This window comes from Schistocerca piceifrons, chromosome 10 (assembly GCF_021461385.2).
Source record: "Schistocerca piceifrons isolate TAMUIC-IGC-003096 chromosome 10, iqSchPice1.1, whole genome shotgun sequence".
NCBI lineage: Eukaryota > Metazoa > Arthropoda > Insecta > Orthoptera > Acrididae > Schistocerca > Schistocerca piceifrons.
This window is the reverse complement of record NC_060147.1, coordinates 30,833,562-30,847,134: the sequence shown is the minus strand read 5'-3', so window position 1 is coordinate 30,847,134 and position 13,573 is coordinate 30,833,562. Positions and strand designations below refer to the sequence as shown.

Below are 13,573 nucleotides of genomic sequence, written 5' to 3'. Positions count from 1 at the left end.
CCACAATCAGGACTGCATACGACCGAGGCACACAGGGCCAACACACAGCATCATGGTGTGGGGAGCGATCTCCTACACTGGCCGTACACCACTGGTGATCGTCGAGGGGACACTGAATAGTGCACGGTACATCCAAACCGTCATCGAACCCATCGTTCTACCATTCCTAGACCGGCAAGGGAACTTGCTGTTCCAACAGGACAATGCACGTCCGCATGTATCCCGTGCCACCCAACGTGCTCTAGAAGGTGTAAGTCAACTACCCTGGCCAGCAAGATCTCCGGATCTGTCCCCCATTGAGCATGTTTGGGACTGGATGAAGCGTCGTCTCACGCGGTCTGCACGTCCAGCACGAACGCTGGTCCAACTGAGGCGCCAGGTGGAAATGGCATGGCAAGCCGTTCCACAGGACTACATCCAGCATCTCTACGATCGTCTCCATGGGAGAATAGCAGCCTGCATTGCTGCGAAAGGTGGATATACATTGTACTAGTGCCGACATTGTGCATGCTCTGTTGCCTGTGTCTATGTGCCTGTGGTTCTGTCAGTGTGATCATGTGATGTATCTGACCCCAGGAATGTGTCAATAAAGTTTCCCCTTCCTGGGACAATGAATTCACGGTGTTCTTATTTCAATTTCCAGGAGTGTATTTACAAAATAGCGACAGAACAAGAAAAAAGCTTTTGTGTGTTGTAATATGCGAGATGTTTATTTGTTATAAGAGTACAGCGTAAATTCAAAAGGCATTGTGTAAAAGAACCGCCATGTAAACAGAGCGTTGTGCGTTGGTATTGACAGTACTGGTAGTCTCTGTAAACTGAAAAGTATCAGCCGACCAACTCTGCCAGCATCTAAGCATGGGGAGGGCGAGGGAAAATTTCGTCGCCGACGTAAAAGTGTTCGGTCCGCGCAAATCACAAACATGGAATACTGCAGCAAACTGTGTGGAGCAGTCGGCGACGGCGGCTACATGTCAAACCGTTTCGTTTGCAGCTCGTGCCACTATTAGAACCGAAAGATTATGGCTGGCGCCATCAATTTTGTATGACAGAGTAGGAAGCAAAGGACGAACATTTCGCCTCCAAGGTGATGTTCTACATCTACATCTACATACATACTCCGAAATCCACCATACGGTGCGTGGCGGATGGTACCTCGTAGCACAACTAGCATCTTCTCTCCCTGTTCCACTCCCAAACAGAACAAGGGAAAAATGACTGCCTATGTGCCTCTGTACGAGCCCTAATCTCTCTTATCTTATCTTTGTAGTCTTTCCGCGAAATGTAAGTTGGCGGTAGTAAAATTGTACTGCAGTCACCCTCAAATGCTGGTTCTCTAAATTTCCTCAGTAGCGATTCATGAAAAGAACGCCACCTTTCCTCCAGAGACTCCCACCCGAGTTCCTGAAGCATTTCCGTAACACTCGCGTGATGATCAAACCTACCAGCAACAAATCTAGCAGCCCATCTCTGAATTGCTTCTATGTCCTCCCTGTCCGCCCCCGGTAGCTGAGTGGTCAGCGTGACAGACTGTCAATCCTAAGGGCCCGGGTTCGATTCCCGGCTGGGTCGGAGATTTTCTCCGCTCAGGGACTGGGTGTTGTGTTGTCCGAATCATCATCATTTCATCCCCATCGACACGCAGGTAGCCGAAGAGGCATCAACTCGAAACACCTGCAAAAGGCGAACGGTCTCCCCGACGGGAGGCCCTAGCCACACGACATTTCATTTCTATGTCCTCCCTCAATCCAACCTGATAGGGATCCCAAACGTTCGAGCAGTACTCAAGAATAGGTCGTATTAGTGTTTTATGAGCGGTTTCCTTTACAGATGAACCACATCTTCCCAAAATTCTACCAATGAACCGAAAACGACTATCCGCCTTACCCACAACTGCCGTTACATGCTTGTCCCACTTCATATCGCTCTGCAATGTTACGCCCAAATATTTAATCGACGTGACTGTGTCAAGCGCTACACTACTAATGGAGTATTCAAACAGCACGGGATTCTTTTTCCTATTCATCTGCATTAATGTACATTTATCTATATTTAGAGTTGGCTGCCATTCTTTACACCAATCACAAATCCTGTCCAAGTCATCTTGTATCCTCCTGCAGTCACTCAACGACGACACCTTCCCGTACACCACAGCATCATCAGCAAACAGCCGCACATTGGTATCCACCCTATCCAAAAGATCATTTATGTAGATAGAAAACAACAGCGGACCTACCACACTTCCCACAGGCACTCCAGATGATACCCTCACCTCGATGAACACTTACCATCGAGGACAACGTACTGGGTTCTATTACTTAAGAAGTCTTCGAGCGACTCTCATATTTCGGAACCAATCCCATATGCTCGTACCTTAGTTAGGAGTCCGCAGTGGGGCGCCGAGTCAAACGCTTTCCTGAAGTCAAGGAATATGGCATCCGTCTGATACCCTTCATCCATGGTTCGCAAGATACCATGTGAAAAAAGGGCGAGTTGCGTTTCGCAGGAGCGATGCTTTCTAAGGCCGTGCTGATGCATGGACAGTAACTTCTCTGTCTCAAGGAAATTCATTGTATTCGAACTGAGAATATGTTCGAGAATCCTGCAACAAACCGATGTTAAGGATATTGGTCTGTAATTTTGAGGATCCGTCCTTCTACCCTCCTTATATACAGGCGTCACCTGCGCTTTCTTCCAGTCGCTCGGAACTTTACGTTGGGCAAGAGATTCGCGATAAATGCAAGCACCGAAGAAATAACCTTCCAGTTTTGTGGGAAGGTTGACCGTCACAGTGTGGGAGTCTGGGGCAATGAGAATCCTCATGGAATTGTGTCGCATGACCGTGATACGCTGAAAGTTAATTTCTGTGGAGTGTCACAGACGAAGGTGTATCGCCGTTTTTCGTCTGTGAGAAGAGAGTGGCGGGCAACTCTTACCTTGACATTTGTGGTTGTTTCCAAAACTGACTGTTGACTCGGAGAATTTCATCTTGCAACAACACGGGGCACTCCCGTCATTGGAGCATCGACGTTGGTCGCAACGTAAACGACGAACTTCCGCGTTGGGCATGGTGGTGCAGATAAGCAGTTGTTAGCATCCCACTTAGTAAATGAATCGACTTCATTTACTTCCAGTACGATGGACGTGGTAGAATTAAGGGCAAATTTTTTAAACACATTGTAAATCACGCATTGGACAAGTATCTGCCGAAAAAGTGGGTTACGGACGGAAAAGACCCACCGTGGTTTAACTGCGCAATTCGGAGAATGCCCAGGAAGCAAAGGCAGTTGCACTCGCGGGACAAGAAAGATCGCGAGAATGAGGACAGGCAAAAGTGAGTAGAGATTCGTGCTGCTGTAAAAAGAGCGATGCGCGAAGCATACAACGACTACCACCGTCCTACCTTAGCAAAAGATCTTGCTGAAAACCCAAGCAAATTCTGGTCTTACGTAAAATCTGTAAGCGGGTCGAAGGCTTCCATACAGTCACTCACTGATCAGTCTGGCCCGGCAACAAAAGACAGCAAAACGAAAGCTGAAATATTAAATTTACCATTTGAGAAACCTTTCACGCAGGGGGATCCTAGAAACATACCACCGTTTGAGTCTCGTACAGTTTCCCGTATGGAGGACATAGTGATAGACATCCCTGGGGTTGTGAAACAGCTGAATGGGTTGAAAATAAATAAAACGACAGGTCCTGATGGGATTCCAATTCGGTTTTACGGAGAGTACTCTACTGCACTGGCTTCTTAGTTAGCTTGCATTTATCGCGAATCTCTTGCCCAACGTAAAGTCCCGAACGACTGGAAAAAAGCGCCTGTATATAAGAAGGGTAGAAGGACGGATCCTCAAAATTACAGACCAATATCCTTAACATCGGTTTGTTGCAGGATTCTCGAACATATTCTCAGTTCGAGTATAATGAATTTCCTTGAGACAGAGAAGTTGCTGTCCATGCAACAGCACGGCTTTAGAAAGCATCACTCCTGCGAAACGCAACTCGCCCTTTTTTCACATGATATCTTGCGAACCATGGATGAAGGGTATCAGACGGATGCCATATTCCTTGACTTCCGGAAAGCGTTTGACTCGGTGCCCCACTGCAGACTTCTAACTAAGGTACGGGCATATGGGATTGGTTCCCAAGTATGTGAGTGGCTCGAAGACTTCTTAAGTAACAGAACCTAGTACGTTGTCCTCGATGGTGAGTGTTCATCGGAGTTGAGGGTATCATCTGGCGTGCCCCAGGGAAGTTTGGTAGGTCCGCTGTTGTTTTCTATCTACATAAATGATCTTTTGGATAGGGTGGATAGCAATGTGCAACTGTTTGCTGATGATGCTGTGGTGTACGGGAAGGTGTCGTCGTTGAGTGACTGTAGGAGGATACAAGATGACGTGGATAGGATTTGTGATTGGTGTAAAGAATGGCAGCTAGCTCTAAATATAGATAAATGTAAATTAATGCAGATGAATAGGAAAAAGAATCCTGTAATGTTTGAATACTCCATTAGTAGTGCAGCGCTTGACACAGTCACGTCGATTAAATATTTGGGCGTGACATTGCAGAGCGATATGAAGTGGGACAAGCATGTAATGGCAGTTGTGGGGAAGGCGGATAGTCATCTTCGGTTCATTGGTACAATTTTGGGAAGATGTGGTTCATCTGTAAAGGAGACCGCTTATAAAACACTAATACGACCTATTCTTGAGTACTGCTCGAGCGTTTGGGATCCCTATCAGGTCGGATTGAGGGAGGACATAGAAGCAATTCAGAGGCGGGCTGCTAGATTTGTTACTGGTAGGTTTGATCATCACGCGAGTGTTACGGAAATGCTTCAGGAACTCGGGTGAGAGTATCTGGAGGAAAGGAGGCGTTGTTTTCGTGAATCGCTGGTGAGGAAATTTAGAGAACCAGCATTTGAGGCTGACTGCAGTACAATTTTACTTCCGCCAACTCACATTTCGCGGAAAGACCACAAAGATAAGAGAGATTAGGGCTCGTACAGAGGCATATAGGCAGTCATTTTACCCTCGTTCTGTTTGGGAGTGGAACAGGGAGAGAAGGTGCTAGTTGTGGTTACGAGGTACCCTGCGCCACGCACCGTATGGTGGATTGCGGAGTATGTATATAGATGTCCCCTTGGCCCCTCCAGGTCGCCTGACTTAACATCTTGTGACTTTTTCGTTAGGAGGTACATTAAGGACCGTGTTTATGTATCGCCAATGACAAGAACGCTGTTACAGTCCTGAGAAGACATCAATGCTGCTGTGATGTACATTCACATGGTGCTACTACATGAGTTACAGAACGAACGTGACCAAAGCTTGGACGTGTGTTATCCGACCAGAGCGGTATTTTGGAACGTTTGTAGAATGAAGAATGCAAAATTGATGAGTTCACAGCTCTAGCCATTCATTAGTCGTATATGATCCATTACCATTAATGTTAACACCACTCATGTTCGACGTCAACGAGCAATAAGCACTCATATACGTCAGGTGGCAGCACTAGTATTTGAGGGTACATAAAGCGTGTTGTAGGATGCTGATAACAGTGCAGACGTTGTCGCAATGCGGAAATGAAGTGCCACGCGGGATTAGCCGCGCGGCCTGAGGCGTTGCAGTCATGGACTGTGCGGCTGGTCCCAGCGGAGGTTCGAGTCCTCCCTCGGGCATGGGTGTGTGTGTTTGTCCGTAGGATAATTTAGTTTAAGTAGTGTGTAAGCTTAGGGACTGATGACCTTAGCAGTTAAGTCCCATAAGATTTCACACACATTTGAACATTTGGAAATGAAGTTATTTGTGTGACGTTCAAAAGGGTAGAATCATCGATTTTCGGACCAAGGGTGGAAACAGTTCCAAAACGGCTAAGTTTGTAAACTGTACGCGTTTTTCTGTGTCACCCTGTACTACAGAACGTTTCGGACAGCAGCGCCGCTCCCTCTTCAGGGCGCTTCTCCCTTTTCCAGAGGGTGGCCACTGCCAGCCGGTGTGCGCAGTGGGCTGCGGCAAGAACGCTCGCTGCGTGGCGCCCGGTCGCTGCGGTTGCCTGGAGGGTTACGGAGGGCTGGACTCCAGCGGATGCCACCCCCTGTGCAGGCTCCAGGCGCGAGGGGCCGAGTGCGTCGCCACGGAGCAGTACCAGTGTCTGCGGGGGTGAGTGCCTCTCTGGCAACACGTAGTGCTCCACTCTCCAGTGTCTGTGAAACTTGTGTAGGGTTCCACAGGGATCCATTCTGGCACCACTGTGGAGGAATGGTATTCCACAGGGGTCCATTCTAGTACCTCTAATACCGAGTGTCCAGCTTTCGCAATCCGCACACTATCTATCGCTCTATCTATCGCTTGAGCCTTTTACCGCAGTGACGCAGGGTCAGCCATCGTTAATCGGATTTGGCATGTTAATGGTTAAGGGATGGCCGGATGCCCTTCCTGCCGCCACCCCGTACCCCCCGGGATGGAATTATTGTACCCAACTGTCTGCATCGAGTGTAATCCATGGAATAGTGTGAATGTGTTCAGATGTCTGCGATCCGTGTAGCTGAGACGGAACATTGGGACCAGCCCGGTATTCACCTAGCGAGATGTGGAGAACCGCCGAAAAACCACACCCAGGCTGGCCGGCACATTGGCCCTCGCCGTTAATCTGCCGGGCAGATTCGATCCGCGGCTGGCGCGCCTACCCGAGTCCAGGAAGCAGCGCGGTAGCGCTCTCAGCTAACCTGGTGGGTTTTTGAAATCTGCAAAATGTGGTCTGCTAAATGCGATCTAGGTTAGGTACAGTGTTATTCTAAATGATGAACCTACTTTCAATAATTCGTTTGTTATGAAGCACAAATCCAAAATGAACAAGCTTCGTAGCAATAAAAAGAGGAAGTTTCAAAGCTTTTGGCGGGCAGTGATGGTTTCAGCAGCGGCCAGTGGAGTTAGCGCGGCAATAGGGCCGTCATTCCGTTTCACTGTCAGCTGTGAGTGAGATGGCGATTGTGGAGCACAAGGTTTTCTGCATTCTCGAGTTCACGAATAGTGAGTCGCAAATTGCACTGCAGTGGGCATTTTGTGCCAAATTTGGTATTCGAGTACCGAGCATTAGTCATCGGTTTAGGCAATTTACACAGATTAGGAGTGTGTGCAAAGAAAGCCGACCGGGGTGACCGAGCGGTTCCAGGCGCTACAGTCTGAAACCGCGCGACCGCTACGGTCGCAGGTTCGAATCCTGCCTCGGACATGGATGTGTGTGATGTCCTTAGGTTAGTTAGGTTTAAGTAGTTCTAAGTTCTAGGGGACTGATGACCTCAGAAGTTAAGTCCCATAGTGCTCAGAGCCATTTTTTTGTGCAAAGAAAAAAGTACAGGCCGACCGCGTGTGTCAGAGGATGATGTCCGACGAACTCGAGAAGTTTTGTATTCAGTCCCAGTGTGCCTACCAATAGAGCCAGTCGAGAACTTTGAATACCCCAACCAACTGCATGGAAAGTCCTGAGACAGTGTTTGCTCTACAAGCCCTGCCGATTACAACTTGTGCAGGCTGTCAACCCAAATGACAAAGAGAAGCGTCTCCCATTTTGTGGTGATGTGCTAGCAGAGATGGAGGATGACGCATTTCTACAGTGCGTAATTTTTAGCTATGAAGTGACGTTCCACCTTTGCGAAAAAGTCAGATACAATGTTCGCATATGGGGTTTGGAAAATCCACATTTACCATTGCAACAGGAAAGAGACTCACCAAAGATCAACGCATTCTGTGCCGTATCCCATACAAGGGTTTAGAGACCATTTTGTATTGCGGAAAGGGCTGTAATGGGAATCAGGTACCTGGATATGTTGGAACAATGGCTGTTCTCTCAGAACTTCATTTTCCAACAGGATGGATCTCTGCCCCATTGGCACTGTGACATATGAGGCTTTTTGAATGACTCCCTTCCTTAATGCTGGACAGGTTGTAGGAGAGTTGAGGACCTGGCTCTGCACTTCTGGCCACTGAGATCTCCTGATCTCACATCCTGCGACTATTTCTTATGGGGTTATGCGAAGGAAGCTGTTTACGTCCCACCTCTACCGACCACTCTGAATGATCTGCGGAACAATAACACTGCTGCCGTGCACTCTATAACAGCACATATACTTCCGCGTGTGTTGGACGTGTTTGGCTACCACATAGTTCAAATGGTTCAAATGGCTCTGGGCACTATGGGACTTAACATCTTAGGTCATCAGTCCCCTAGACTTAGAACTGCTTAAACCTGACTAACCTAAGGACATCACACACATCCATGCTCGAGACAGAATTCGAGTCTGTGACAGTGCGGTTCGGAACTGAAGTGCCTAGAACAGCTGGGCCGTTTGGCTACTGCGTCGATGTTTTGCCGTGCAGCCAACGGCGGCACCATTGAACATTTACAACACCTATCACATTTCTAATTATTAAATAATTATTAAAACCTAATTAATTACAAATTATGAAACTGATATCAATCATCACTGAAAAAAGTTTGAAACTTCCTCTTTTCATTGTTATAAAGCTTGTTCATTCTCGATTTACACTTGAATAAATACGAAGTTTTGAAAGTGGGTCCATCATTTAGAATAACCTTGTTTATTTGTTGCAAGGATACTAAATTATCTGAGTAGGGATCGATTCTGGCACGTCTCCTATCAAGTATCCACGTTTTCCAACCATCCCACTGTGGTCTTCTTTATGCGACTTCGGTTAGAGGTATTTGCTGTTGGGAAGCCAAGATATCTGAGGAATGGTGTTCCACAGGGATCCATTCTGGCACCTCTCCTATACAGGGCTGTGCCAAGGCCTTGGCGAGATAGGTTCACACCAATGGCGAAGGTACAGGATGGTGGATGGGGGGGGGGGGGGGGGGGGGGGGGAGCGCAAAATCTGACCAAAGAGAAAGAAAGACGGTGTAAGAATGAACTGGGAGAAGCGCCAGAGTTCTCTTGCCCCACGTGTACCTGACTTCTGCCAGTGAGAAGAGGCGTTTCTTTTGGCCCATGACTGTAAACACTACCTGTTGTCACAGTGTCATTTCTTCTAAGTAACATCATAAATATATTGCTAATGCTGAAGTGGTGTCATGTGGGATGTGTGTCAAACGTGCTACCTGCACAACCAACTCCTGTTCAACGATGGGGATGTTGTTGCTACTTCCCTATGGAATTGTACGATCTCAAATTTGGCGACATGATGTTGAAACACATACGCTGTTTGACGAATGCTTTGGTTTTTGCCGATTTCTTCCATCTGAGGACTGCAATGTAGCTGTTTAAGCTAGAGTGCTTGAAAGTATTTGATAGTATAATAAGTGCAATGGGAAATAGATCTCACATATAACACAACATCTCATCTCACTTTCATTTGCCATCAGGAATAAGTCAAATGAAAGCTACGTATCTCATTTTGGAAAATACGCAGCAGATTTATTGTGCCAAATGTAGCAGAAATATCGACACAGCTGAGGTAGTTAACGAAACTAGTTAAAGAAATAGCGCCTTTTAAATTCCAGTGTAAACAACAGATGAATCCAGACACAGCTTCCCATTTCGATATTTTAAAATATTTTTCCTTCAAACTATGCGTTACCAGATGCTTATCCAAACATAGAAATCGCTTTGAGGATATTTACGGTAATTCAGCGACTGAAGAATCTTGACAAAGCAGTTACCGAAAGTTAAAGATGAAGAATAATCCAGTTAATGTCAAGTATAGGTGAAGCGACTAGCAAATTCAGATAGCTTGTCAATGGAATACGATATAACTACTAAATTTGTCAGTGACATAATTAATGAGCTTGCTTCGCCCAAAGTAAGGAAATGGAAAAGTAAAATTAAAATAAAAGCACATTTCTTGGAAATGAATGTGTTTTTAAAATTGATTTTAACTCTTTCTCTTTTATTTTCCGTTACTAATTTATGCACTACCAATAATTTACAAAGATGAACTAAAATCTGTTCTTTATCATACATGATGTACAGTAACCATTAACAAAAAAGCATAGATCTCGATTCATTTCCAATTGTTTTGGAGAGTTATGCAATTGGTTGTTTATTCACTATAGTGATACATTTAATTTGTTGTATGAAATATTTTTCACCTATATAGCTCAATTAAGTATTATTAAATCTGTATAGCTCACTTCGGTACAGCTCTGCTTCTATTCACTGTCCACGTTGTGCAATCTTCCCACATTGGTCAGCTAAATACGAACTAAGTTAGCTAGATTTTTTTACAATGCTTAAGCAGTGCTGAGTTCTAGGTATAAAGGATGCAAACGATAACTGTTTACTGTATACCACAGTGGTATCGGGGATAGCGAGACTAACAATTTGATAAAGCACACTTGTGATTTACGAAGCTGAGGGGAAAAAAAGCCTCAGACTGGCCTACAAAAGACACGTATGCTACAACTCGCGCATGCGGCGCCAGATTGTCATTATCTCCTATACTACCAGCTTAGTCGACCATTTCGTTAAAATGATTAATTTAAACTCCCCCATGAGGATAATAAGAGAAAAAAATACTTTTGGAAATGTTATGCAAAAACTAATTACGTCTACAGTTCGAGCTAACTTTATCTCTCACACACACAGATGGTGGTGGTGGTGGTGGTGGTGGTTAGTGTTTAACGTCCCGTCGACAACGAGGTCATTAGAGACGGAGCGCAAGCTCGGGTTAGGGAAGGATTGGGAAGGAAATCGGCCGTGCCCTTTCAAAGGAACCATCCCGGCATTTGCCTGAAACGATTTAGGGAAATCACGGAAAACCTAAATCAGGATGGCTGGAGACGCGACTCAACCGTCGTCCTCCCGAATGCGAGTCCAGTGTGCTAACCACTGCGCCACCTCGCTCGGTACACACACAGAAGTTTTGCAATAAGAAGCGCAGACAAAGAAATTGATTTATTTGTTAATTTTATGCTGTTATAATTCTGAATATTGAAGGGTATAATTTACACTCTCTCTCTCTCTCTCTCTCTCTCTCTCTCTCTCTCTCTCTCTCTCTCTCTCTCCCCCCCTCTCTCTCTCCAAGCATTTATTCCGACTTGCGGGGTCTGCTGTTATGGTTAACCGGATTTGGCGTCTTTTTTAAGGGGAGGCCGAATGCTCTTTTGCCGCCCACTCGTACCCCCCCCCCTCCCCCCCCCCCCCCCCCCCCAGGACGGAATGTGTAGTGTACCCCAGCTGTCTGCATCAACAGTAATCCATGGAAATGTGTGAACGTGTTGCACATGTCTGCAATGTAACCGAGGTGGTACGGGGGAATCAGCCCGGTATTAACCTAGCGGGATGTGGAAAACCGCCTAAAAACCACACCAAGGCTGGCCAGCGCCAGCCCACGTCGTTGGTCCGCCAGGCGGATTCGATTCGGAGCTGGAGCGCCTACCAGAGTCCAAGAAGCTGCGCGTTAGCGCTTTCAGCTAACCTGACGGATACAGACATTATACACCAAAAAACTAGTGCAGGCACGCGTATTCAAATACATAGATACATAAGCAGGCAGAATACGGCGCTGCGGTCGGCAACATCTCTGTAAGACAAGTGTCTGGCGCAGTTGTTAGATCGGTTACTGCTGCTACAATAGCAGGTTATCAAGATTTAAATGAGCTTGAATGTGGTGTTACAGTCAGTGCACGATCGATGGGACACAGCATCTCCGAGGTAGCGATGAAGTGGGGATTTTCTCGTACGACCATTTCACGAGTGTACAGCGAATATCAGGAATCCGGTAAAACATGAAATGTCCGATATCGTTGCGGCCGGAAAAAGATCCTGCAAGAATGAGACCGACGACGACTGAAGAGAATCGTTCCACGTGACAGAAGTGCAACCCTTCCGCAAATCGCTGCAGATTTCAATGCTGGACCATCAACAAGTGTCAGTGTGCGAATCATTCAACGAGACGTCATCGATATGGGCTTTCGGGACCGAAGGCCCGCTCATGTATCCTTGATGAGCGCCCGACACAAGGCTTTAACGCATCACCTGGGCCTATCAACACTGACCTTGGACTGTTGATTACTGGAAACATGTTGCCTGGTCGGACGAGACTCGTTTCAAATTGTATCGTGTGGATGGAGGTGTACAGGTATGCAGATAAGCTCATGAATCCACGGACCCTGCATATCAGCAGGGGACTTTTTAAGCTGGTGGAGGCTCTGTAATGTTGTGGGGCGTGTGCATTTGGGGTGATATGGGAACCCTGATGCGTCCAGATACGACTGTGACAGGTGACATGTACGTAAGCATTCTGTCTTATCACCTGCATCCAATCATGTGCATTACGACGAACTTGGGGAATTCTTGCAGGACAATGCAACATCCCAGACTTCCAGAATTGCTACAGAGTGGCTCCAGGAAAACTTTTCTGACTTTAAACACTTCCGCCGGCCACCAGACTCCCCAAACATGGACACTACTGAGCACATGTGGGATGCCTTGCAACGTGCTGTTCAGAAGAGATCTCCATCCCCGCGTACTTTACGGATTTATGCACAGCTCTGCAGGATTCGTCGTGTCAGTTACCTCCAGAACTACTTCAGACATTAGTTGAGTCCATGCCACGTTCTGTTGCGCACTTTTGCGTGCTCGCGGGGACCCTTCACGATATTGGGAGGATGTACCAGTTTCTTTGGCTCTTCAGTGTTTATTACGCTATGAGACTACGCCGCTAGGTTGTTCGATTATACCCTTTATTACAAAAAGTTATTTCGGTGTGATGGAAAATACGTACTAAGGTATAATACACTACTGGCCATCAAAATTGCTACACCACGAAGATGACGTGCTACAGACGCGAAATTTAACCGACAGGAAGAAGATGCTGTGATATGCAAATGATTAGCTTTTCAGAGCATTCACACAAGGTTGGCGCCAGTGGCGACACCTACACCGTGCTGACATGACGAAAGTCTCCAACCGATTTCTCATACACAAACAGCAGTTGACCGGCGTTGCCTGGTGAAACGTTGCTGTGATGCCTCGTGTATGGAGGAGAAATGCGTACCATCACGTTTCCGACTTTGATGAAGGTCGGATTGTAGCCTATCGCGATTGCGGTTTATCGTATCGTGACATTGCTGCTCGCGTTCGTGGAGATCCAATGACAGTTAGCAGAATATGGAATCGGTGGGTTCAGGAGGGTAATACGGAACTCCCTGCCGGATCCCAACGGCCTCGTATCACTAGCAGTCGAGATGACAGGCATCTTATCCGAGTGGCATCCGCTTATCTCGATCCCTGAGTCAACAGATGGGGACGTTTGCAAGACAACAACCATCTGCACGACCAGTTCGACGACGTTTGCAGCAGCATGGACTATCAGCTCGGAGACCGTGGCTGCGGTTACCGTTGACGCTGCATCATAGACAGGAGCGCCTGCGATGGTGTACTCAACGACGAACCTTGGTGCGCGAATGGCAAAATGTCATTTTTTCGGATGAATCCAGGTTCTGTTTACAACATCATGATGGTCGCATCCGTGTGGGGCGACATCGCGGTGAACGCACATTGGAAGCGTGTATTCGTCATCGCCATAGTGGCGTATCACCCGGCGTGATGGTATGG

General features: G+C 46.9%; 1 protein-coding gene across 2 annotated transcripts in view; it reads left to right on the top strand.

Moving 5' to 3' along the window:
* Positions 1-13,573, top strand: part of LOC124718897 (multiple epidermal growth factor-like domains protein 10) — a 166,116-nt gene that overhangs the window by 85,948 nt on the left and 66,595 nt on the right. For both annotated transcript variants that reach the window (XM_047244545.1, XM_047244544.1), the window contains exon 5: positions 5,972-6,158. In XM_047244545.1, the coding sequence (XP_047100501.1) occupies positions 5,972-6,158 (187 nt within the window). The remainder of the gene's footprint in view (positions 1-5,971; positions 6,159-13,573) is intronic.